This window comes from Scyliorhinus canicula, chromosome 13 (assembly GCF_902713615.1).
Source record: "Scyliorhinus canicula chromosome 13, sScyCan1.1, whole genome shotgun sequence".
Classification (NCBI taxonomy): Eukaryota; Metazoa; Chordata; class Chondrichthyes; order Carcharhiniformes; family Scyliorhinidae; genus Scyliorhinus; species Scyliorhinus canicula.
The window spans coordinates 14293806-14320218 of NC_052158.1; the positions used below are offsets into that span (position 1 = coordinate 14293806).

Sequence of the window (26413 nt, forward strand, 5' to 3'; positions counted from 1 at the left end):
GCTGGTTTAGCTCAGTGGTTTGTGATGCAGAACAAGGCCAGCAGCTTGGGTTCAATTCCTGTACCAGTTTACCTGAACAGGAGCCGGAAAGTGGCGACTGGGGGCTTTTCACAGTAACTTCATACTTGTGACAATAAAAGGTTATTATGTTATTATTACAGGACGCACTTGACCAAGGCTGGATTAGTGGGTTTTCCCTCAACGTTGAGGACAGACATGACCGCTGTTCACTTACCCCAGCTGACTACACATATACGTTTTGGTCTTGCCCAGAAGATGGCAGCTTCTGGGCTTCCGTTTTTACCATTATATCAGAGATAATCTGGGTGGATTTAGACCCATTGTTCATTAGTGTCCATTAATAGCCATATTTGAGGTTTTAGATTCACCGATGGTTCACTTTGAGGTCGCCTTTGCCTCTCAAAGCCTGGAGACGAATATTGCTTAGTTGGTGGTCTCCCATTGTACCCAGTGCTTCTGCCTGGTTGGGCAATTTCATGTAATTCCTACAATTAGAGAAAATGAAATTCACCATCAGGGACTCAGTGGGGAAGGTCTACCTGAGGTGGCAACTATTTATATCCTTTTTTAACAATATAAACACCGTCTGCTGTTATTGATTTTAGTTGCAGTGTTTAAGTTCAATGATGTGTTTTTATTTTATATTTACTTGTAGTTTTTATTTTTGCACTCTTGGGTTGTCGTTGGTTGTTTGTTTGTTTGTTATTTGGTTATTATGTTAAACATCAATAAACATACTTTAAAAAAAAATAGAATAAATTTGTTTAAACCATCATCTTTGTATCTGAAATCCTGGATTACTACACTGGCGATGAGGACAACCATGGGATTCTGGACTGCCCTGCTTTAAAAAAAACAACTCCAGTCAGGAATCGTATCAAGTGAACCCAGGAATGGCACTATTTGGGAAACTCGAGCCGTATGATGTGGGTGCGGAGGATTGGCCCCAGTTCACCAAAAGAATGTGCCGGAAGAACACGATGATCTACAAAAGGTAATCCTTTTGATCGCTTGTGGAGCAGTGTTCAGCATTATTAAGAGTTTGACTTACCCAGCAGCCCCAGACTCAAAAACGTTGAATGAACTGGGCAAACTAGTGTGACCCAAGACCATCGGTAATTCTCCAGCACTACATGGTTAATACAGCCGGAAGTATCCTTGGAGGACCCGTAACAGAATTCCTGACCAGGCTCAGGAAACAGGCATAACACTGTGAATATGGGCCACCCCTGCCAAAGATGCTGTGGGATCGACTGATATGCGGGATAAACAAGATTGCGACACAGAGAAAACTGCTTGCTGAACCCACCCTGGACCTTAATAGAGCCATAGCACTGGTGCTAACCCTGATGAGAGAGAGGGGCTCAGGGACTTCACGGTTTAATGGACGACGGCATGCTCATTGTTGGATGACCCCTGTATAGGATAATTGGGCTCCGCGTAGAAAGCATGCCCATGCCCCACCCCTCCAGCTGTTCACCACTCAGCCATGGCTCGCAATGACATGGGTCGACGCCCAAAAACCTCCCAGAAATGTTAGGCAAGCATCCCCAGAGGCCGTTGGGGACTAGTTTCAAGAGTACTGTACCTGCTACCAAGGAATACATCCAAGGCAAGGCTGCCAGAATCAGCAGTATACTCCAAGGATAAAATCCTCTTCAACGAGGAGGAAGCTGGAGCCAAAGATAAGGACGGGAAAACCTTACGAGAGAAAAATAATGGAAAAGGCTGGAGTTGGGTGAAATTTGTCAGCCAGCTCTCTAAAACTGGCAATCGGCCCCGCGACAAATAGGTCTCCAAAACACTCAAGTCGCTTTGCTTTCCAAGATTTAAACGTTGTATCCAATACAGAAGGTAAGAAAAGGTGATTGTTATAATCAGGGCCAGTGAAGACAGGGAAAGGAGCTTAAAATGTTGCCAAGACTCTTTCCTAAACCGAAGAGAGGAAACCATCACTGGGTTTGAGGAAAGTCTAGCGGGAGAAAGCAGCAATGGTGCAGTCACCATGGCAAGACGAGTAGAATTAGGGCAAGAGCGAGCCTCCATTTGATCGCAAATAGAATCGGGGTCACTGACCACAACACCATTTTTTGGATGTTAGCAGCTCAGCAACCCTCATGTGTTGGCAGCACGGTAGCACACATGGCTAGCACTGTGGCTTCACAGCGCCAGGCGTCCCAGGTTCGATTCTATGCTGGGTCACTGTGGGAAGTCTGCAGGTTCTCCCCGTGTCTGCGTGGGTTTCCTCTGGGTGCTCCGGTTTCCTCCCACCATCCAAAGACGCGCAGGTTAGGTGGATCGGCCATGCTAAATTGCCCTTAGTGTCCATAAAGGTGAGGAGGGGTTATTGGGTTATGGGGATAGGGTGGTAGTGAGGGCCTAAACGGTGGGTGCAGACTCGATGGGCCGAATGGCCTCATTCTGCACTGTATGTTCTATGTTCTATGTAATGTCTGTTGTCCCTTTGGAATAGAACGCTACAGATTCCAGGGTTCTTACCCGCCCAAATAAAAGCAGATATCAATTTATTAACCTTAATAAAAAAGTCTTTGGGCAGAAAAAAGGCGGAGACATTGAAAGAAAAATAGAAACCGAGGAAGTACATTCATTTTAACCTGCCAGAGATAGAGGAAGGTTGTTCCACCTCCGAAGGTCCATTTTAGTCCATTTCAGGCTTGAGTAATTTAACTTATGAAGTGTGGCCCAATTGTGGGCCACCCGGATCCCCAAATAGCAGAAACATGCATAAAAGAGGCGGAAAGGTAACATGCCTAATTGGGCTTGCCTGCCAGGGGGGCATGACCATAAAACATTCACCCGTGCCTAGATTGAATTTAGAGGCAGAGAAGAAGCCAAGTGTCTTCATTATGCTGTCCATGGATGGAGTTTGGTCCGTAATACACAGAATACATCTGCATAAAACGATACCCAATGCTCCAGCCCATCATGCCACAAAGTCCTCCATTGACTTGAGGCCCTCAATGTTATAGAGAGTTTCTAATGCCAAGGTGGAAAGTGGGGAAAGGGGGCAGCCCTGTCTAGTGTCCCTATTTAAGGGGAGGTAATCTGAGTGGAGAGTGTTCATGTGAACGCTGGCCGTAGTGGAATTGTAGGGATCGAAGAGGGGGATTTATGGCCAAAACCAAATCGCCTGTGAATCTCAAATAAATATTCACATTCCACCCTCTCGAATGCTTTTTCAGCGTCAAAAGATACTATCACCTCAGATTCGGATGCAGTGGAGGGGAAAAGAATGATGTTTAAAAGGCGACGTATATTGACCGATAATTGTCGGCCCTTTACAAAGCCTTTTTCGTCCTCTGGAATTATACTTGGGAAGCAAGGCTCCAACTGGAGCGCCAAAACCTTAGTGAGCAGCTTGATGTCCGCGTTTGACAGGGAGATGGGTTGATATGAACCGTACTCACTTGTCCCGCTTAAGGAGCAAGGAAATAGAGGTTTGAGTGAGAGTCGGAGGCAATGAACCCTGAGACAGGGAGTCATTAAACATATTCAATTGCAAAGGCTGTTCCAAGAATTTGTTGGAAAACTCGGCCAGACAGCCATCTGGGCCTGGGGCCTTGCCAGACTGCATCAGCCCAATACATTTTTAAATCTCGTCAGGGCGTAGTGGGGAATCCAACTCACAGCACTTGCTCACATCAACAGTTGGGCTGGGCAGACCGTCCAGAAAGTCAGACATGATCGATTTATGGGGATTCTGATTCATACAGGTCGTAGTAATAGGATTTAAATGCTGCATTGACCTGAAGAGGGGCGGAAATGAGATTGTCATCCAGATTGAGTATCTGAGGGATCTCATGAGAGGCCGCTGGTCTTTTGAGTTGGTGAACCAGAAGACGACTGGCCTTCTCCTGTACTCATGAATAGTGCCCATGGAGCGCTCTAACTGCTGTACAGACTTGTTAGTGGACAGCAGCTCAAACTGGGTCTGTGATCTTTTCCTCTTTGCTCATAGCTCTGGAGTAAAATCGAGCGATTACATGTGATCCACATCTAAGATGGGCAGCACGGTAGCAGAGTGGTTAGCATTGTTGCCTCACAGCGCCAGGGTCCCAGGTTCGATTCCCGGCTTGGGTCACTGTCTGTGCGGAGTCTGCACGTTCTCCCTATGTCTGCGTGGGATTCGTCCGGGTGCTCCGGTTTCCTCCCAAAGTCCAAAGGTTAGGTGGATTGGCCATGATAAATTGCCCTTCGTCACCAAAAAGGTTAGGAGGGATTAGTGGGTCACGGGGATAGGGGGAAAGTGAGGGCTTAAGTGGGTCGGTGCAGACTCGATGGGCCAAATGGCCTCCTTCTGCACTGTATGTTCTATGTTCTAAGACGTGCTGTTAGGTGATTCGGAAATTCTGAATTCTCCCTCGTGTACCCGAACAGGCATCGGAATGTGGAGACTAGGGACTTTTCACAGTAAGCCTACTTGTGACAATAAAGCCATTATTATTAATATTCTAAACTCCAGAGAGTATAGGCCTCACTGTTCAATCTCTCCTCATACGACAAACCCCTCTTTGCTGGAATCAATCTAGTGAACCTCCTCTGAACTGCCTCCAATTCCACATCTTTCCCCAAATAAGGGACCAAAACAGTGCACAATACTCCCAGGTGCGGTCTTACCAATCCCTTGTACAGTTGCAACACCACTTCCTTACTTTTGTTCTCAATTCCTTTAGCTATAAATGCCAACATTCCATTTGCTGTCAACATTCCATTTCCATTCAGTGGTCAACTGAAGGCCTTGTGATTATGTCCATGTGAATTCTCTTCTTTTGAGGTTTAATCATGTTTTCACTCAGTGACAGTGTCCCTCTGTGAGATTTATGATCAAAAATCCAAGCTGCGTTTAAGCATCCAATCCAGCCACTGAGCAAGGTCAGTGGTTTAAAAAATCCTTCTTGCAATCTCATGTGGAGAACTCTCGTCTTATCTCAGTGAGGGTGTTATTTCTACTGGTGGAGTTGGAAGTAAGTCAGAATTAAACAGACCTAAGGCGGATCTTCCGAGTGAAGGCCCGGGTTAATACAAACTAAAGTGACTCCCCAGAGAGGATCCTCCAGCTTGAGAGTTTCAGCCAGAAGATCCTCGTTAGCCATCCAACCGGTGGTTCACAATCACTTCATGTCCTGGAGGGACAGTCAGCTGGAAAACAACTTCAACATCCGAAACAAGGACAGTCATCTTCCATCTCACATAAATGTGCACATTCCTCTGTGTTCATGTTGAAATGCGGCAATTGTGACATCAAGCCAGTGACTCTGGTACTATCTTACAACAGTGGGACAAAGGGCATGGATTCCAATGGCTAGAATTGGAACGCCTAGCCAATTTCAAGAACGTCTTCCTCCTTGCACTCAGCTTCACCTGTTCCTTCTCCTCCTCCATTCTATGAGAACCGTCAAAAAGGCCATATTCAGACCTGGATGCATAACATTTTTGTCCTTCTCTTTGAAATGATAGATTGAATCGATGAATGAATAACAGATGAAAATACAGAAGCTCACAATCTTCAACCAATTGCAACCACAATGACCGATATTGGCTTCTGCCCTACAAACCTTGCCACACATGCAGCCTTGCATCTGAGGTGCTATAATTCAAATTGTGGTTTTCAAGGTGCCACCCCTGAGACTTAATATCTGTGCTCCACTGAGGTTGAAGCAGATTTGAATGACATGAGTGACTTGACCTAGTTCAGTTAGAACCACAGAATCCTTACAGTGGAGATGGAGGCCATTCAGCCCATCAAGTCTGCACCAGCCCCCTGAAGGAGCAGCCTACCTCGGCCCACTCCGCCTTCGTAACCCCACCTAACCTGCACAACTTTGGACATTAAGGGGCAATTTAACATGGCCACATCACCTAACCTCCACATCTTGTGGGGGGAAACGGGAGCACCCAGAGGGAACCCACGCATATGCAGGGAGAACACGCTGTGAGGCAGCAGTGCTGACCACTGTGCCTCCATGTTGCCCGATAGTTCTCCTAGCTCAGTTCTGCCACAAAAGGCTGCTCACGATTAATTCTGGAAATCAGATGGAGGACTTGCACTGATGGGATGCCGTGTATGCAGCACCTGTGACTGCTTAAGTGTTGCACATTCCTCTGTATTAATGTGGAAATGCAGAAATTGTGACATCAAGCCAGTGACTGAAACTACCTTACAACAATGGGACAAAGGGCATGGATTCCAATGGCTAGGTTTTCAAGACCGCCTTCCTCCTTGCGCTCAGCTCTAACTCCATTTCAATGTTGTGGCACCAATAAATTAGAGGACACCCCTAGAAAGGGCCCTTAGTCCAGCAGTGTGCCCCCTCACTGCCTCAGGTGCCTCTCATGCAGATTTGCTTAACTTTCCATGTGTAACTGCACCATTAGTTCAAGACAAGATGGCCGTTCTCCACTATCGCTTTTGCGCGCAGGTTCGACACTTCCATTTGCACTATCTGCATCGCAGAAATTTACTTCGAACCTGACAATGTGAAGGTAGGATCCCCTCCTGTTACTCCCCCTCAGTAACACTGGATCCCATTGATCTGTTGTCAACATTACTACCCTCTCCCCTCAACTTATCCCTGTTGACTGCCCATGCCCCATGTGGATTTCTACCCTCCCCAACTGGAGGCTGTGAGCAATGGCACCTACAACTGCGGCCCACTCCGTAGGAAATCCTCACATACCACCCCTCCCCCCACCCTTGACTATTTTCCCCAAATCCAGGCTATAGATGTCTCCAATAACCACTGCATCCCTCCCAATCTGCAGACCAGACCAGAGACAGAAAACCAAATGGACACCCAAGGTGAACACACCCCGCATACCAAGCTGAGCATTATCCTATTGAGCACACAGTCTTTGCCCTTTCCTGTGGCTGGAGTACAACAAGCATAGCCTTGTAGCGTGGCCCACTGAACCCCAGATTGTCTATTCTCGCTATTCCTGACTGTGAGCCCTAGGACAGTCTGTACTCTCTCAATCCTTAATCTGAGTCCAAAAACAGTCTGCACTCTCTCTCTCTCTCTCTCTGTTCAACTAACGTTCTGGAGTTTTTAGAGGCGGCAACAGAATGGGTCCACGAGGGTAATGCTGTTGATGTGATGTTCATAGACCATTCGATTCAGTGCACCACACATTACAGGAAGAATGTGATTGCACGAGAGAGGGGGCAGAGAAGATTCACCAGGATGGTGCTGGAATGTTTCAGTTATGAAGAGAGGCTGTTGTTTTCCTTAGAGGAGAGATGACTGAGGGGGGGCCTGATCGAGGTGTACAAAATTATGAGGGTCATAGATGGGGTAGTGATGTGACCATCAATTCACACGACACGTAGTGGAAGTGAACAGTGGTTTTAATGATCTTACAACGGAGCCTGCCTGCGACGAGATGAACTGGCAGGCAGGCTCACACTGCCAGGCTTTATACTTCCGGTTAGTGGGAGGAGCCATGGGCGCAGCCAAGGGTGGAGCCCAGTACAAACTCCTCATCTCCCCCTAGGGGCAGAGCCGCGCAACTGCTCGTATACCGAGCTTACACAGACAAAGTACATCATATATAATAACAGTGTGAATAACACGGACTGTGATTCACCACAGGTAGATAGGAAGAAACTTTATCCCTTAGTAGAGGGGTCCATAAGCAGGGGCATAGATTTAAGGTAAAGGGCTGGAGGTTTAGAAGGGATTTGAGCAAAAACATTTTCACCCAGAGGGGGTGGGAGTCTGGAACTCACTGCCTGAAAAAGATGGTAAAGGTGGGAGGCCTCACTACATTTAAGAAATATTTAGATTAGCACTTAAAATGGCATAAAAGGCTATTGACCAAGTGCTGGAAAATGGGATTGGAATAGATTGGTGTTTAATGGCCAGCACAGACAGGCTGGGCTGAAGGACCTCTTTCTGTGTTGTAAAACTCCATGATTCTACGATTTGTGAGAAAAGTTAAAGCTCATGAACTAAAAGGGACAGGAGCAACATAGATGTAAAATTGATTGTATAATAGGAAGCAGAGAGTAATGGTCTACGGATATTTTTCAGGCTGGAAGAAATTTTGTAGCGGCGTTCCCAGTTATTGGGGCCCTTGCTTTTCCTGATCAATACTAAATAATGATTCAGATCTTGGGGTGCATGGGGACGATTTCAAAGTTTGTGGATGATATAAAGCTATATGATATATAAGTTTGTGGATGATAACTCATCACATATCCTGTATTTGCCAAACTGTATAATTTACTAAAAACTTGTATTACCCTTATTCTTTAAATAAATTGCTTATATATTTTACCATACAGACCGGTGTCTATTTTCAGAAATAAGTGTGACATTTAACTAAGGCTCATCATATTCTCACTTCTGAGGCTACTGGAGGGTGACTTACCCATACCTGGCTCTCAGAATAAGAAAGATTTAGTTGAAGTTAAGGATAAGATAGCCCCCTAAGTGATCGTCTATCTCGTATACCAAAGGTAGTGAAAGCAAGGAATATTGTTGATATTATAATTTGTCTATATATATGTTTCTGGAACCTATCTCTTCATTCACCTGAGGAAGGAGCTGCGCTCCGAAAGCTAGTGATTTGAAACAAACCTGTTGGACTTTAACCTGATGTTGTAAGACTTCTTACTGGTTTAGCTAGTTAGTGCTGAGTGATGCTCTGAGCAGTCTGTTGCTAGTGATTCCCATGTAACCTGTCTTGCTAACTCCCTTGTTCTCTTCTCCTGAAACAAAACCAGGTTTCACCACCACCCCATGGCCCACGACTTTCCCTTCCTCTGGCCAGGAAACCAGATGCCAGCCCCCTGGGCAAACACTACTGACGCACAGAAGTTGGTGCAGTTCCTGGAGACGACGTTGAATGAGTGGGCAAAGCGAGGAACCTTTCACGTGTCGCAGGCCATCCTGACACCTCAGACCAGGACGGTCATTCGAGGACTGATTGTTGGACTACGCGATTCTCTTGTTGCGAGGCTGGTTTGCAATCTGCTTCTGTTCTGAGGGCTCACCTTCACTTTTCTTCAAACCAACTTACTAAAGAAAATGAGAAAGAAAGGCAGAATACAGAGTTGAAAGTTTTTTGTTCTTAAGGGCAGTACGGTAGCATTGTGGATAGCACAATTGCTTCACAGCTCCAGGGTCCCAGGTTCGATTCCGGCTTGGGTCACTGTCTGTGTGGAGTCTGCACATCCTCCCCGTGTGTGCGCGGGTTTCCTCCGGGTGCTCCGGTTTCCTCCCACAGTCCAACGATGTGCAGGTTGGGTGGATTGGCCATGATAAATTGCCCTTAAATTATCATAGAATTTTGGACACCATGATTAAACTAGGACAAAAGTTTGGCACAACATCGTGGGCCGAAGAGCCTGTTCTGTGCTGTATTTCTCTATGTTCTTCTCTATAATTAGACATCCCAAACAGTGAGTCTTACTTTAGATATTGACAAGACCTTGTCTGGTAGCTTACAACCTCAACTAATCGGGAAGATCTTAGGTAGAATACTCCTCGACTGTCACAAAACTGGCAGATCCATCCGAAATTAGCGATTTAAGTTACTTCTGTTGGATGGATCCCTGCCTAGCTCAATTGTCCAGAGGAAGTTAGCACTTAAAATCTCACATGGGAATGACCAAGAGGGATTCCCCAGCGCATCCCTGCAGTACCTGCTAAATGTGACGCTGGGGAACCCGGTTGTTATGGGAAAATGTGTGTGAACAGACAGAAAGTCTGAACGGTCTGTGAGTTTGAACATTCAGTGAGTGTGAACAGACAGTGAGTGTGGAGACTGATTGTGAACAGAGTGAGCGTGGACAGACAGGGATTGTGAAAAGACAATTTGTGAACAGTCAGTGTGAACAGATAGTAAGTGCGAACAGAGAGACAGTCTGAATAGACTGAGTATGAGCAGACTGTGAGTGAAAACAGGCAGTTGAGTGTAAACAGGAAGATAGTGTGAATAGTGAGTGTAATCAGACAGTGAGTGTGAATACAGTGAGTGAATGTGAACAGTGAGCATGAATAGGAAGACTGTGAACAGTGAGTGTAAACAGACAGGCAGTAAGCGTGAACAAAGAGACAGTGAGTGTGAACAGATAGTGAATAGCCAGGAAATGAGTGTGAACAGATAGTGAGTGTGAACAGATGTACAGTAAGTGTGAACAGAGAGAATGTAAGTGTAAACAGATAGTGAACGTGAACAGACAGGCAGTCAGTGTAAACAGACAGGCAGTCAGTGTGAACCGATAGTGAGTGTGAACAGCAAGTCAGTGTGAACAGTCAGAGAGTGAGCATGAACAGATGGGCAGTGAGTTGAGCAGCGTGTGAAGAGAGAGTGTGAACTGTGAATGTGAAGTCAGAGGCAGTGAGTGTAAACAGAAATAGTGAGTGTGAACAGTCAGTGTGAACAGAGAGTGAGTGTGAACAGATAGTGAGTGAATAGACAGTGTGTGAACAATGAGTAAATAGAGAGATTGAGTATGAAGACAGTGTGAACAGAGTAAATGAATAGAGTGAATGTGAACACAGTGAGTGAATACACAGTGAGTGAACAATGAGTGAAAAGATCGAGTATGAATAGGCGGTGAGTGTGAACAGACAGCGAGTGTGAACAATGAGTGAACGTAGAGATAGTGTGAATAGACAGTGAATGTGAGCAGTGAGTGAATAAACAGTGAGTGTGAACAATGGGTGAACAGAGATTGAGTGTGAACAGGTAGTGAGTGAATAGACAGTGAGTGTGAATGAGTAAACAGAGAGATTGAGTGTGAGTAGACAGTGAGTGTGAACAATGAGTGAATAAACAGTGAGAGTGAACAGAGATTGAGTGTAAATAGAGTGAGTGTGAACAGGTGGTGTGTGAGTAGACAGTGAGTGTGAACAATGAGTGAATAAACAGTGAGAGTGAACAGAGATTGAGTGTGAATAGAGTGAGTGTGAACAGGTAGTGAGCAGTGGCGGACTGGGTCTAAAAATATTGGTTGCCAGGAAACAAAGGGGGCCCACCCACAACTACAATGCTATCATTTAATTTTCATACCAAATAAATAAAATTTTCAAAAAATACATATGGAAAAAAGGGTACAATTAAAAATTTTGTGGAAAAAAATGTGTATTTCTTAGTAATTACAGTGTACATGTACTGTACATATTACTGGCAGTAGATACCAAATGTAAATACAGAATGTTATAATTGAATTATTATTATTTTTTTAAATTTTAAGTAATTGGTTGATATTTTTAAATAGTTTACTGCACAATTTGCACATTAACAGATAGTTCAAAAGCACAATAGAGCATTGCATGCAGTCCACTATATTAAGAGCAATCGTTTGTGTTCGCTAGATGATTGTGCGAATCTGCCAATAATTGCTTCTGCATCCAATTCATCTAACAATTCCTTTTCAATGGATAGCAACATGTATGATTCCAAATTCTCCTCAGACAGCGAATTTCTTAACCTTTCTTTATGATCTTTAGCTTTGAAAATGTCCTCTCACATTGGACTTGAGAAACTGATAGTGTGCAGATGACTTTATAAAGTTCATAAAGGTTATCATATGCCTTGTCATGAAGTCTGTTGGATGCCAGAATTTTTAGTACACACAATGGGCAAGTGCTGCAAATTTTACAATTGTTGCAACTGGAATCCATATTCTCACCATCATTAAGCAATGGCTTTAATACATCAAAGTTTGAAGCAAAAGAAAACAATTCCAATATTACTTGATCTTTGCTGATTTGTGGAAACAGCTTAATAATACCTTCCAATGCTTCATCTTCAAGGCCCTTCTCTGCAATAGTTTTAAATTTGCTGGGTCCAAGCAGGATAAATCTTTATACAACTGTTTGTGTTGTACAAAGCGTGATTCTAGTGACTGGACAATGCGATCCATTATTAGGTTAAACACATTTACTCAAAAATCAGCTAGAGAATCTGAGGAATTTCTTTCATCATCAATAAGCTCATCTGCCATTCTTTTCTTCTTCCTCTGCCTCTTAACTGGCAATGCTGTTTCCAACGCATCAATTTTCAATGTTTGATTTTCATCCATATTCATCTGTGAAATCCTGTCATTACATTTATTTACAAATTCCAAAGCCTTGCTGTGAACGTTATCAAATGTTCTTGTCTGTTCCTTCAACTTTGTTGTAGCTGAATCTACCAAACTCCATGCAGTAAACATATCGAAACCACTTGTCTGTAGATAACTTGATAACGGTGTTGTAGTTTCAAATATATACAAGTAAGTAAATGCTGTCAATATAGTTTCAAACTTTAGAAGACCTTGAAGTAAAACATTTGCTTCATGTTTTGTTTTTGCATCAAACTTTTCTGAATCTTGTATCATTGATAAGCATGTCAATAGATTTACGAAAGTACTGGCAGCGGCATCATCAAAACGTCCAAATATAGTTGTAACGTCAAATATATTTTCCTGACGATCTGGTCTCACCAATTAGCTTTAATCATTTCATTTTTTCTTGCCCTAGATGTTTTCCAACAACTTCTATCCATACAGCCATTCTCTTGTATGATGCTTTCACAAAAGTTGCTATATTCTGGAGCAAATTGAAAAAAGAAACTGCAGGCACACAACATTTTGTTGTTTCAGTTATCACCAAATTCAAGACATGGGCATAGCACCATATATGAACATGTTGATCAGCCACATCAGCAATTTTACTTTGTAAACCATTATACTGGCCATGGTAGCTTGCAGCGCCATCTGTGCTATCAGATAAACATTTTTGGGGGTCAATTTTAAGATGCTGTAATGTTTCAATCAATAGATCAAAAAGTCCCTGTCCTGTACCATCATTATTTGGCACAACTGAAAATAGTCGCTCACAGATAATACCTTTAAGCACATACCGAATAATAATGCTAAACTGATCGATGGATGAATTATCTTGTGTTGAATCAACCTGAATAGAATAATATTTTGCTTGAGAAACTTCATGACTAATTCTTTCTTGTATCATATTCTTCATAATTTTGATTAACATGTTTATAGTTGTTTTACTCAGGCATGTAACAAGTCCACCACGGTCTTTACTTTGAGCCTTTCCTTGTTGCTCTAATCGTTTGATTCTTTGTTTAGACTTGTTTTGCACTGCAGAAACGTGAGCTGCCATAATGGGGCCATATTTTGGCATCAACTGCACTGTAGCTAAAAAATTGCCATGATTCAGAACCTCATTATCTAGAGTGTAGGCCGATTCATTTCTGTGACCTCGAAAAGGAAGTGCTTGCTTGCCTAACATCTTTATGATGTCTATAATCCTCATGACAATACTTCTCTGCTTCAATACTTCTTCTTTCCTTTTAATTAGTGATGCTGCAAAACATTTACCTAAGGTGCCATCATTAACCACACTGATATATTGCTGAGCATTTCTGACATATGTTGTTGTCGATTCATGTAAAGTCAAGCCCTGGCTAATACGCCTGTAGTCACTAAAGTCATGTACAAAGGGTGATGGATTACAAGTGTTGGGAAACTCAAAGGCTAAGCAGTATGAACAATATAAGCATCTATTTTCTTTATTATATGTTAGCCATTTTCTTGGGACTGAGTCATTCATAATTTTCCTCTCATACAAACGAGCATCAAATGGCAGATCATCAAGTGGCTGAAGTGGATGTTCAGCAAAAAACTGTTTTAGCTTTGCTCGTGATGGATATTGGAAGATTCCAGTAATTGATCTTTCATTTTCTTGTGTAGGTTCATTTACAGGATGTGCTTCAGAAACCAAGTCATTTATGCTTGAGGGAATATCTGGTTCCCTGTCACTAGTTGAAGCTATGTGTTCAGATGTTGCAACTACAGGCAGTACAGATACCGGAACAAGGAAGCCAGAAGAAATATCGGGCCTGGGTTGATTAGTAATGGATGCACTTGTATTTGTCTCTACATTCAAAGTAGCTCTTCTCTGTTCTTGTAACTCGCATGTCATTGCATCATCACCATGAGCATTGTTTCTTGCTTCTTGATTATTTGTTGCAGAACTGGATATTGATGTGGATTGTGCTTGTGGTATTATAAACTCTGTAATAGGCCTGCATCGCTTGGTTGATTCCTTCCTTTCTGCTTCTTTTTGTTCTTTGTGTTTTAGTGACCCAGATTTAGGCTTTTTCTTTTCCATGCTGGTAGGGTAATATTCCTGAAATTAAAACTTAATTAAAAATAGCCCACATTGGGAAAAATGAATATTGATGATTGCAAGAATAACTTGAAGGAACGCCAGATAAACCCCTACTTGATAAAAAATATAAAATAACTTACTTATACTTCAATAGGCTATGTTCATTAGTCAATACTACTGTGGCCTATGCAGCTTCAGAAGAGGAGACAATCCACTGTCCAGTGTTCACACCAGCAAGCAACTGAGACAACTGTTGAAACTTAGAAGTTTGGTCCGACTATAGTAAGACATTAAGAATGGTCCCACGACCAAAGTTAACATGTCCAGTTTGATACCAGTGTAGTGTTACAAGTCGCAACCCTTTGAGTTTACCGATCATGGCTTATCACTTCAATATCTTTGACCTCATGATTCACGGTCAAAGGTACCGCTTCTCCTTTTCGGTGACCTCACGACCCTATGTACTGCTTGATATCCTTTCAAGTTGCCGACCATCTCAAATCACGAACTGTAACTTTATCTTTAAATTCACACACTCTTGCTGAAAACGTGGATTTCCAACTATGTCCGACCCGGGTGAACCAGCCCCCCCCCCCCCCCCCCCACTCCTTTTCACATCCGTTTAACACTGCTTCGTTCCTTCATACACTGAGTGATTATTTGTTTGTTTCTTTATTGCATTTTTATTTGGTAGTGCTCTTTTTAAAAACAATTATATTTTATTAAGTTAGAATACAAATCTCAGGAAAGAAGTTGGAGATTTATTTATCTAATTAATTATAACTTTTAAGGGCCCTTCAGAGATTCACGGGCCCCTTCTTGGCTCTCCGGGCCCCGGACCGATGTACCGGCTGAACCAAGACTACTGCTTGATATCTTTGAAATTGCCAACCATCTCAAATCACGAATTGTAACTTTATCTTTAAATTCACACACTCTTGCTGAAAACATGGAATTTCCTTAATTATGCCCGACCCGGGCCCCCCTATTCCACATCCTTCCACTACCTCCCCTGCTTCATTCCTTTTCATGCACTGCTTATTTGTGTCCTGTTCTCTTTTTTTTCTTATTTCTTTTTATTACTAAAACAGTTGTCTGTGTTTGTTTCTTTATTGCATTTTTATTTGATATAGGGGGCCCACTTTATCAGGGGCCCACTTGCCATCGGGCAAGCTGACACCCTGGCCAGTCCGCCACTGGTAGTGAGTGAATAGATAGTGAGTGTGAACAATGAGTGAACAGAGATTGAGTGTGAATAGACAGTGAGTGTGAACAAGAAGTGAATAAACAGTGTGTGAACAGAGATTGAGTGTGAATAAACAGTGAGTGTGAACAGAGATTGAGTGTGAATAAACAGTGTGTGAACAGAGATTGAGTGTGAATAGACAGTGAGTGTGAACAAACAGTGTGTGAACAGAGATTGAGTGTGAATAGACAGTGAGTGTGAACAGGCGGGTAGCGGGGCAGCCTCCGTCTCCATGGCAGCGGGGGTAGAGGTCCTGGCGGCCCTGCGCACGCGCACAGCACACACCGGGACAGCGCCGGAGCCGGAGAGAAGCAGCCGGGGACGGCGCCGGGATCGCTCTCCCACCAACCCCTGTCCCTGCGCCCAGGGAGCAGCCTCCTTCCCTGCTGGGTCGAGATCGTGAGCCCCGAGATCCCGGAGCAAGAGCCGGATCCAGGGTGAGTACGACCCTGGCAGGCCCGAGGCCCTGAGCTGTAGGCCGCAGGCAGAGGCCAAGGGGAGGGGAGGGAAGGGAAGGGGGGGGGGGGGTGGACCATTGTCCAGTGGAGAAGGCAGCGGCGGGGAGTGAGCAGCGCAGCGGGCTCAGCTTGACCCTCCTATCAGCTCCCACACCGCTTCACGCCACACGGAGCTGCCAGACCTGCTGAACATTTCCAGCACATTCTCGTCGTATAAAACACCAGTTGGGCCACAACTGGAGACCTGCAGCTCTGCTCGCCAACATATGGGAAAGCAGGATGACCAACTCTAGGCCAGGGAAGAGGGTGGGGTTACATTTTAGGGTATGGCGCTGTTGGTATTGCCCACCTCCAAGAGAATATTGCGGACCCGGGTGAACGCTCAAATCCCCCCTCGAGCCTTCCCTTAATTTTTCCATGCACAATCATGGCACCCACAGGGCCGATGCTGGGTGGGAACAACCGGCAGCCAGCGTATCGAGGGCCGGCAGAGACGGCAGCCGGCGTATCGCGGGCCGGCGGACACGCCCGCTGGTGTATCGAGGGCCGGCGGACACGCCCGCTGGTGTATCGAGGGCCCGCGGACACGTCAGCTGGTGTATCGAGGGCCGGCGGACACGTCAGCTGGTGTATCGAGGGCCGGCAGAGACGGAAGCTGGCGTATCGAGGGTCGCAGACACGCCCGCCGGTGTATCAAGGGCCGGCGGACACGCCAGCTGGTGTATCGAGGGCCGGCCGTCACTCCCGCCGGCTTGCCGAGGGTGGGCCAACACTCCCAATGGCATGCCAAGGATCGGACGACACTCCCGGCGGTGTGCTGAGGGTCGGCAGGGACTCGCGGCGGCGTGGCGAGGGTCGGCAGGCATTCGAGGGGGCGTGCCGAGGGTCGGCCGGCATTCCCGGCGGTGCGCCGAGGGTCGGCCGGCACTCCTAGCGACGTGCCATGGGTCGGCCGACACTCCCAGCGGCGTGCCGAGAGTCGGCCGACACGTGTGTAACCACAGAAAGATTTTCTTTTTCTCTGAGGATTGTAGGACTTTTCACTTTCTTCCCTGGAGAGTGGTGATGGCTCAAGGTCCTTGAATCTTTGCGATGCAGAGGTGGATTGATTCTTGACATTGGGGGTGGGTTGGGGTGGATTTAGTTGGGACACTGGAATTGATGCCACAATTAGATCAGCCATGACCTTGGAGTGGTTGAGCAGTTTCGAGGGGCTGAATGGCAGACTCTTAATTTGTTTAAGAGATGCAAATGAATTATGGAACAAAAAGTGTCCTGGAAGGTGTGACATGGAACAAAAGGGCTAAATGCAGCAGATGACCGAGGGTGTTGTCTGACCCGACTCAATCCTCTGAATGCAGCCGCATGCCCCCGGAGAGGGAACCTGTGGAGTCCACTGGCACAATTGCGCCCTACCTTGCCAGGTAGGCACTATGGCCTGGGCTGTCTTGTCCACCACCTTAATCACGTTTTGGTACTTAAATTTCATTTGTTTTTGTTTAAGGCAGGATATCTGTGAGGGGTGGCCCCTCAATTTGTCCCTCAGTTTATTTGATTTAGTTTCCTTGGTTGTTTGAATGGCATCAAAATAGTTGGAATTCACTGACGAGGGGCAGTAGAGGCAGAAACCTTCATCACATTTAAAAAGAACTCTGATTTCAACTTGAAGCCCTGTGACCTGCACTGGAATAAAGGCCTATTAGGTAATATTGTGGTCACGTTGCTGGAATGGTAATCCAGAATTGCTCCTGGAGCATGAGTCATAGAATTTACAGTGCAGAAGGAGCCATTCGGCCCATCAAGCACTTAAACCCAGACCTCCACCCTCTCCCTGTAACCCCAACTGACCGTTGGACCCTATGGGGCAATTTTCCACTTAACCTGCACATCTTTGGACTGTGGGAGGAAACCCACGCAGACTCGAGGAGGACGTGCAGACTCCGCACAGACAGTGACTCAAGCCGGGAATCATACCCGGGTCCTTGGCGCTGTGAAGCAATGGTGCTAACCACTGTGCCGCCCAATGAGTTCAGATCCCATGAGCTGGAGGAATTGAAACTCAAATGTATTAATAAAATGGCCGCTCTCAAGTGGCCCTAAAACCATTGGATTATTGTAAAACCCCATCTTGCTGTAAAGCCATTGTGCTATCCACAATGCTGCCGTGCTGCCCTAAAGATGAAGGATTACAGGAAGGAAGCAATAGGACGGAAGTAGTTTCAGGTCAGTGGGGGCAGCTGGATGTTCCTCATTAGATAATGGCTGTTGAATAAACCACTGGTTTGGGCAATGGTCAAAAATACATCTAGATTATCTGATGAGCAGGATTGTCTGAGAGGTCGAGCTAAGCCAAAATATTGTCCTTATCTGTGTTAAATTTGAAATGTGTGCAGCAAGGGTACAGCAGTTATTATGCATGACTTCAATCTGCACATTAATTGGGCTAATCAAATTGCGATGGAGGAAGATTTCCTGGAATATATAAGGGATGGTTTTCTTGACCAATATGTCGAGGAACCAACTAGAGAGCAGGCCATTCTAGACTGGAAATTGACTGAGAGAGGATTAATTAGCAACATTGTGGTGCGAGATTTGTTCGGGATGGGGTTGGTTTAGCTCACTGGGCTAAATCGCTGGCTTTTAAAGCAGGCCAGCAGCACGGTTCGATTCCCGTACCAGCCTCCCCGGACAGGTGCTGGAATGTGGCAAATAGGGGCTTTTCACAGTAACTTCATTGAAGCCTACTCGTGACAATAAGCGATTTTCATTTTTGTTTTCAAGAGTGATCATAATATGGTAGAATTCTTCATTAGGATGCAGAGTGACACAGTTAAGTCTGAGACTAGGGTCCTGACCTTATAGAAAGCTAACTTTGATGGACTGGGATGTGCATTGGCTAGGATAAGCTGGCAAAGAATACTTAAGGGGTTGATGGTGGGTAGGCAGTGGCAAACATTTAAAGAACACATGGATGAACTTCAACAATTGTACATTCCTGTCTGGTACAAGAGTAAGACGGGGAAGGTGGTTCAACATGGCTAACAAGGGAGATCAGGGATGGTTTTAAAGCCAAAGAGGAGGCATATAAATTGGCCAGAAAAAGCAGCAAGCCTGAGGACTGGGAGAAATTTAAAATTCAGCTGAGGAGAACAAAGGGTTTAATTCAGAAGGGGAAAATAGAATATGAGAGTAAACTTGCAGAAAACATAAAAACTGTCTGCAAAAGCTTCCATGGAGATGTGGAGGGAAAAAGGCTGGTGAAGTCAAATGGAGGTCCCTTACAGTTAGAATCAGGTGACTTCATAAAGGGCAACAAAGAGATGGCAGACCAGCTGAACAAATACTTTGGATCTGTCTTCACGAAGGAGGACACAAATAACCTTCCGGAAATACTAGGGACAGAAGGTCCAGCATGAAGGAGAAACTGAAGGGAATCCTAATTCGTCAGGAAATTGTACTGGGGAAATTGATGGGATTAAAACCCGATAAGTCCCCAGGTCCTGATGCTCTGCATCCCAGAGTACTTAAGGAAGTGGCTCTAGAAATAGTGGACACATTGGTGATCATTTTCCAGCATTCTATAGACTCTGGAAGAGTTCCAATGGATTGGAGGACAGCTAATGTAACACCACAAAGGAGGGAGAGAGAAAACAGGGAATTATAGACCGGTTAGCCTGACATCGGTGGTGGGGAAAATGCTGGAGTCAATAATTACGAATGGAATAACTGCTCATTTGGAAAGCGGGACAGAATCCAAGTCAGCATGGATTCACTAAAGGGAAATCACGCTTGACAAATCTTCTGTAATTTTTTGAGGATGTTTTTTGGGTAGCACAATGGTGAGCACAGTTGCTTCACAGCTCCAGGGTCCCAGGTTTGATTCCTGGCTTGGGTCACTGTCTGCAAGTTGGAGAGGTTACCGGGGTTACGGGCATAGGTTGATAGTGTGGGCTTGGGTGGGGTGCTCTTTTTAAGGCCGGTGAGGACTCGATGGGCCGGATGGCCTCCTTCTGCAATGTAAACTCTGTGATCTATGTGACCAGTAGAGTGGGCAAGGGTGAACCAGTGGATGTGTATCTGAACTTTAAAAAGGCTGTTGACAAGGTCCCACACAAGAGATTAGTGAGCAAAACTAAAGCTCATGGTATTGGGGGTCATATATTGACATGGATAGATGCTGTGAGGAGGATGCAAAGAGGCTGCAGGCTGACGGACAGGCTGGCTGAGTTGGCAGATACTTGGCAAATGCAATATAATGTGGGTAAATGTGAGGTTATCCACTTTGATGGCAAAAGCAGGAAGGCAGATTATTATCTGAGTGGTGGCAATTTAGGAAAAGGGGGAGTGCAACAAGACCTGGGTGTCATGGTCAAACAGTCGCTGAAGGTTGTTGTGGGGGTATAGCAGGCGGTGAGATCTGGGTGTCATGGTGGAACAGTCGCTGAAGGTTGACATGCAGGTACAGCAGGCGGCGAGGAAAGCTAACGGCATGCTGGCCTTCATAGCGAAAGGATTTGAGTATAGGAGTAGGGATGTCTTGCTGCAGTTATACAGGGCCTTGGTGAGGCCACACCTTGGGTATTGGGTGCAGTTTTAGTCTCGAGGAAGGACATTCTTGCTATTGAGGGTGTCCAATGAAGGTTCACCAGACCAATTCCCGGGATGGCAGGACTGACATGTGAAGAAAGACTGGATTGACTGGGCTTGTACTCACTGGAGAATGAGAGGGGATTGCACAGAAACATATAAAATCCTGATGGCACTGGACAGGGTAGATGCAGGAAGAATGTTCCCGATGTTGGGGACGTCCAGAACTCTGGGTCACAGCCTAAGAATGAGGGGGTAAGCCATTCAGGACTGAGATGAGGAAGAACTTCTTCCCTCAGAGAGTTGTGAACTTGCAGAATTCTCCCACAGAAGGCTGTTGGGGACAGTTGGATAGATTCAAGAGGGATGTGACACTTGCAGCCGAAGGGATCAAGGGGAATGGAGAGAAAGAGGGAGTGGGATACTGAATTTGCATGATCAGCTGTGATCATATTGAATGGTGGTGCAAGCTCAAAGGGCCAAATGGCCTACTCTTCCTATTTTCTATGTCTGCCATTGTCATGTCTGGAGCAATGTGTGAGTGACAGTTTGGGTAAAGAATATTTTCTAGTGTGTTTTCGGGATGGAAACTGGCCTTATAACTGGTCTGGCTTGTATGTAACTCCAGTGACACAGTACCGTGTGTGCCTCTTGACTGCCCTCTGAAATGGCTGAGCAATCTACTCAGCTATGTTCAATAAGGTGGTTCATATCAGCCCTCCCAAGCGCAGTTAAGGATGGTCTGGCTGTAAATGCTGGCCTTGTCAGCAATTGCCACGTCCCACATGTTTTTTTTAAAGCAAATTACTGCGGATGCTCTTTGACAAAGAATAATCTGCTTTGCCAGACTCGAAACGTTAGCTCCGTTCTCTCTCTCCACAGGCCTGCTGAGATTGTATTTTCTGATTTTTTCTTAAATGAATGTGTGACTTGTTCTCTGTATATACCCAGTGTTGTGCTTCCCAATTGGGAATACGATCTTTCCCCTCTGTGCGCCCACAGCCACCACTTAAAACGTAACATGAATAATTCTGTCCAAATTCCACCCTTCACTTGCAGCATAGCCTCATGATCTGCTCCATGAGATGGGGAAGGAAAAGCATGATACAAACTCTTTCCAATGCCCCACAAGCATTGGGATGGCGGTAACTCGGGAAGCACTGGGGTAGTACACTGGGGTAATGTACAAATACGAATTAGGAGCAGGATTTAAGAAATTTGGTTCTTCAAGCCTACTCTGCCACTTAATAAGATCATGGCTGATCTGACTGTGACCTCAACCCCACTTTCCTGTCTACCCCTGCTGTGTTTTGACCCTGTTGTTGGGCAAGAATCTATGTGCTGAGGCAGTCCATGCAGCAAGACCTGGAGAATATCTAGGCTTGGGCTGACGGGTAACATTTGCGCCACGCAATGTTTATCTCCAACCAGAATGAATGCAACCTTGACATTAAGTGGCATGACCATCGCTGATTCCCCCACTATCAACATCCTTGGGATGACCATTGACCAGAAATTGAACTGGACAAGCCACATAAATACTATGGTGAGTAACTGACCAGCTGACCCCACAAAGCCTGTTCGTCATCTTTAAGGCACAAGTCAGGAGTGTGATCGAATAATCTCCACTTGCCTGGATGAGTGCAGCTCCAACAATACTCAAAGAAGCACAAACCCATGCAGGATAAAGCAACCCGCTTGATTGGCACCCCATCCACTAACATTCACTCCCTCTGCCACCGGACTGCATACCATCTACAAGATGCACTGCAAGAACTCAGTAAGGTTCCTTAGACACGGCCTTCCAAACCCACGACCGCTAAAGCTGAAGGACATAGGCAACGAATGTATGGGAACCCCACCACCTGGAGGTTTCCCTCTACATCACTCACCATCCTCACTGTCGCTGGGATAAAGTCCTTTAATGTGCTCCCTACCAGCACTATGGGTGTATCTACATCTTATGGACTTTAGCAGTTGAAGACGGCAACTCACCACCACCTTAGGGCAATTAAAGATGGGCAATAAATGTTGGCCTAGCGAGAGACACCCACATCTGGTAAAACGAAGTTTAAAAAACAATATGCTGCTGCTGTAAAAATATTCAATCACTACTGCTCTCTGAGAAAGAGAGTCCCACAAGGGCAGCACGGTGGCACAGTGGTTAGCATTGCTGCCTACGGCGCTGAGGACCCGGGTTCGAATCCCGGCCCTGGGTCACTGTTCGTGTGGAGTTTGCACATTCTCCCCGTGTTTGCGTGGGTTTCACCCCCACAACCCAAAGATGTGCAGGGTAGGTAGATTGGCCACTCTAAATTGCCCCTTAATTGGAAAAAATAATTGGGTACTCTAAATTTATAAAAAAAAAGAGAGTCCCACAGACCCACAACCTATGAGAGAAAATAATTCTCCTAATCTCTGTCTTAAATGGAATACCCCTTGTATTTAGATTAGATTTAGATTTATTGTCACGCGATCGAGGCACAGCATTGTATTGTTCTGCGTACAGTCCACGCAGAACGCTCCATGCATGAAAATATAGATAAACGATGTAGGAAGAGGATCTGTGGGGGCGAGCTCGCAGCGAGTCACTGCACTCCGGCGCCAATTAAACCGTGTCCCTAGCTCTCGTCTCTCCCGTAAGCGGAAACCTCCTCTCAGCATTCACATTGTTGAGTCCCCTCAGGATCTATTATTTTTCACTATAGTCACCCCTCATTCTTCTAAACTCCAGTGGATACAGGCCCCACCTTCCAATTTCCTCAAGAAAGCGGCAAATAGAATTTAATACAGAAAATTGAGAGGTTATGCATTTTGGAAGGGCAAAAAAGCGAAGCAATGCTCAATATACGGGAAGGTATTGCGAGGAAATGAGAGAGCCTGGATTGCACGTCCACCGGTCCCTGACAGGTGGATAAGGTATTAAAGAAAGCATATGGAATGCTTTCCTTTACTGGATGAAGTGGGATATAATGATGGAACCGTTACTTTAAACCGCTTGTTAGGTCACAGATGGGGTTTTGTGTACAGTTCTGGTCGGTACATTACAGGAAAGGGCAGATCTGCTCTGGAGAGAGTTCAGTGGAGATTAACAAGAATGTTGCCAGGGCTTCAGAATTGCGGCTACGAGGAAAGATTGAATAGACTAGGGTTGTTTTCCTTCAAACAGAGGAGGTTAAGGGGTTCTCGTACCGGCTTACCCGAACAGGCACTGCAATGTGGCGACTAGGGGCTTTTTCACAGTAACTTCATACTTGTGACAATAAATGATGATGATTATTATAAGTGAGGTGCACAAAATTATGAGGGCCTAGACAGGAAAGACTTGTTTAGCCTTGCTGAGAGGTCACTTACCGGAGGGCACAGATTAAAGGTGATTGTCAAAAGATTAGAGGAGACATGAGGGTGGTGGATACTTGCAAATTATTTCTACGCCCAGATGATTAATTGTGTGGTTTAATTTGAAATGACAAATATTTAACGATCCAAATTGGTGCCTATTACTGGATTGATTTCTGCAAAATAATGTACCCACATACTGTCTGCTGAAACGTCCATTTATATTTGACCCATGCAGCCAGTTGTCCCAGGTAAGTTTTTGATGCTACGTTTATAATTATCTTTCTGATCCTGTTCGCCCCTCATTAGTTGATTCAAACTTTCTGTCCCCGATAATTCTGCTGCTGGGGTCCACAGATTTTTCCCACCCTGTGTTAATGTGCCTGCGATTACATAAGTACATAGAACATAGAACAGTACAGCACAGAACAGGCCCTTCGGCCCTCAATGTTGTGCCGAGCCATGATCACCCTACTCAAACCCACGTATCCACCCTATACCCGTAACCCAACAACCCCCCCCCAACCTTACTTTTATTAGGACACTACGGGCAATTTAGCATGGCCAATCCACCTAACCCGCACATCTTTGGACTGTGGGAGGAAACCGGAGCGCCCGGAGGAAACCCACGCACACAGGGGGAGGACGTGCAGACTCCACACAGACAGTGACCCAGCCGGGAATCGAACCTGGGACCCTGGAGCTGTGAAGCATTTATGCTAACCACCATGCTACCCTGCTGCCCGGTAGTGGGAATGCTGCCATGTACTCATTTAGTGGTGGTGGGATCGGTTTAAGATGATGCATTGAGGGTCCTAAATAAGATGCACGTGGTGGAAGTATGAATTTTGCTTTTGAACTGTTCTGAATAGCTCCAGCCACACTGCCAGCTCTTTGTGCTATTTTATTTTTATTTAGAGATGGAGCTCTTTCCATTTTGGACAGACAGATGCTTCCAACCCAAACTCCTCCGGAGTACCGTCTAGTTATCTGTCTAGTGTCAGGGGTGGGCCCTGAGTTACTGATTCAGAGAGCAGAGTGCTACCTATTGAGCCACAACCAACCCGCTCATAAGATGCTGGCAACCAACTGATGCTTCTCCCAGTTTGGGCTGCATATGAACCCCAGCATCAGACTATCTAAACTGAAGTCACAGAATCGTTCAGTGCAGTAGGGGACTATTTGGCCGTCGCGTCTTCTGATCATTATCCACTGTGAACAGTTTTTAAAAATGTTGTTGCAACCATAACAATTACGAATGGTCTGTTCCGTTGCAGAGGAGAACGCCATACCAGGCATGGCCACGACAGAGGTTACAGTGAAGACTCTGGACTCTCAGAGCAGGACCTACACAGTTGAAGAAGAGGTAAGAGCTGAGCACTTGTTGAATCTGGAGGAGGCCCATGGCCGTTCCTTTGATACCTCCTTTCTCCCGCTCACCCCCACTCAGCAGGGGGGTGCAATTTCAAAGAACTGACTCGCCCGTCCAATTGCTCTGTGTTTGTTCATCAAACAAGGCGAAGAATCTTAGAGCTGGACAATATCAGCCTTCCCATTTCAGACTGAAGCCCATTTCTCAAGATGCCAATTGGTCTGTGGTTATCAGTATCCTTTTCAAAGATCCAGTGCGAGGAGCTGAGTTGTCTCCAAGTCATTATGCAGAAGGAGGCCGTTTGGCCCATTGGGTCCATGCTGGCTCGGAGTAGATCCAATTCCCCCTGTTCTACCTCTGTAGCCCTGAAAGTTTATTTCCCTCCCATGCTCAATTGAAATCATTTGTGTCTGTTTCCACCATCCTCATAGGCAACAAGTCCCAGACTTTTAGTTCTTCCTCATAACCCCAACCCATTCCCCGCATCTTTTGCTTAATACCTAAATCCGTGCCCCCCTAATCCTTGCACCGTCAGCTGATGGGACCAGATTGCCTGCCTTATCTAAACCTGTCACAATCTTGTACACCGCTATCAAATCTCTCCTCCATCTTTTTTGCTCCAAGGCGAACCACCACAGCTTTTCCAACCTAAGCTTGTGGTTAAAATCCCTGAACCCGAGAACCATTGGGGCGAATCTCCTCTGCACCCTCTGATGGGTGCAGATCATGTATCACCCTCTTTGTCCCTTCTAGGCTCCACCCCACCTCATTGCCTGCTTGCTATTTACATTAGATGATATTTGAGTTCTCTTTTATATTGACTGCTATTTTTTCCTATTGTCATATCTCTCTGCCAGTTGTATTTTTCTCTTCACTTCCCTCTCCACCCATTTTATTCTGAATCTTGCTTGAAGAATTCACCTGACCTGCATCATACAGCCTCTTTTTTTTCCACATACTCTATGTCTTGTCATCCAGTAAGTTCTGGCTTTGGTTTCCCTGCCTTTCGCCCTTGTTGGAATGTATCTAGCCTGTACCTGAAACTTCTTCTTAAAGATCACCCATTTTTCCATTACAGTTTTCCCCGCCGTCTTTGGTTCCATTTCACCCTCCCATTTAAGGGACCCCCTCTTCCAATTTAGGAGTTGTACTTTAATCGAACACATTACTGGAATTAAAAGGGAACATGCTGGAAAATCTCAGCAAGTCTGGCAGCATCTGTAGGGAGAGAAAAGAGCTA

At 45.4% G+C, this 26413-nt stretch overlaps 1 protein-coding gene across 5 annotated transcripts in view; it reads left to right on the forward strand.

The window, feature by feature from the left end:
• Positions 1-15672: 15672 nt before the first annotated feature.
• LOC119975514 (large proline-rich protein BAG6-like) overlaps positions 15673-26413 on the forward strand; it is a 99321-nt gene continuing 88580 nt past the window's right edge. For 4 of the 5 annotated variants that reach the window (XM_038815289.1, XM_038815290.1, XM_038815293.1 and 1 more), the window contains exons 1-2: positions 15673-15854; positions 25079-25167. In XM_038815289.1, coding sequence (XP_038671217.1) covers positions 25099-25167 — 69 coding nt within the window. In that variant the 5' untranslated portion in view covers positions 15673-15854; positions 25079-25098. The remainder of the gene's footprint in view (positions 15855-25078; positions 25168-26413) is intronic. The other variant, XM_038815291.1, reaches the window with a different exon arrangement.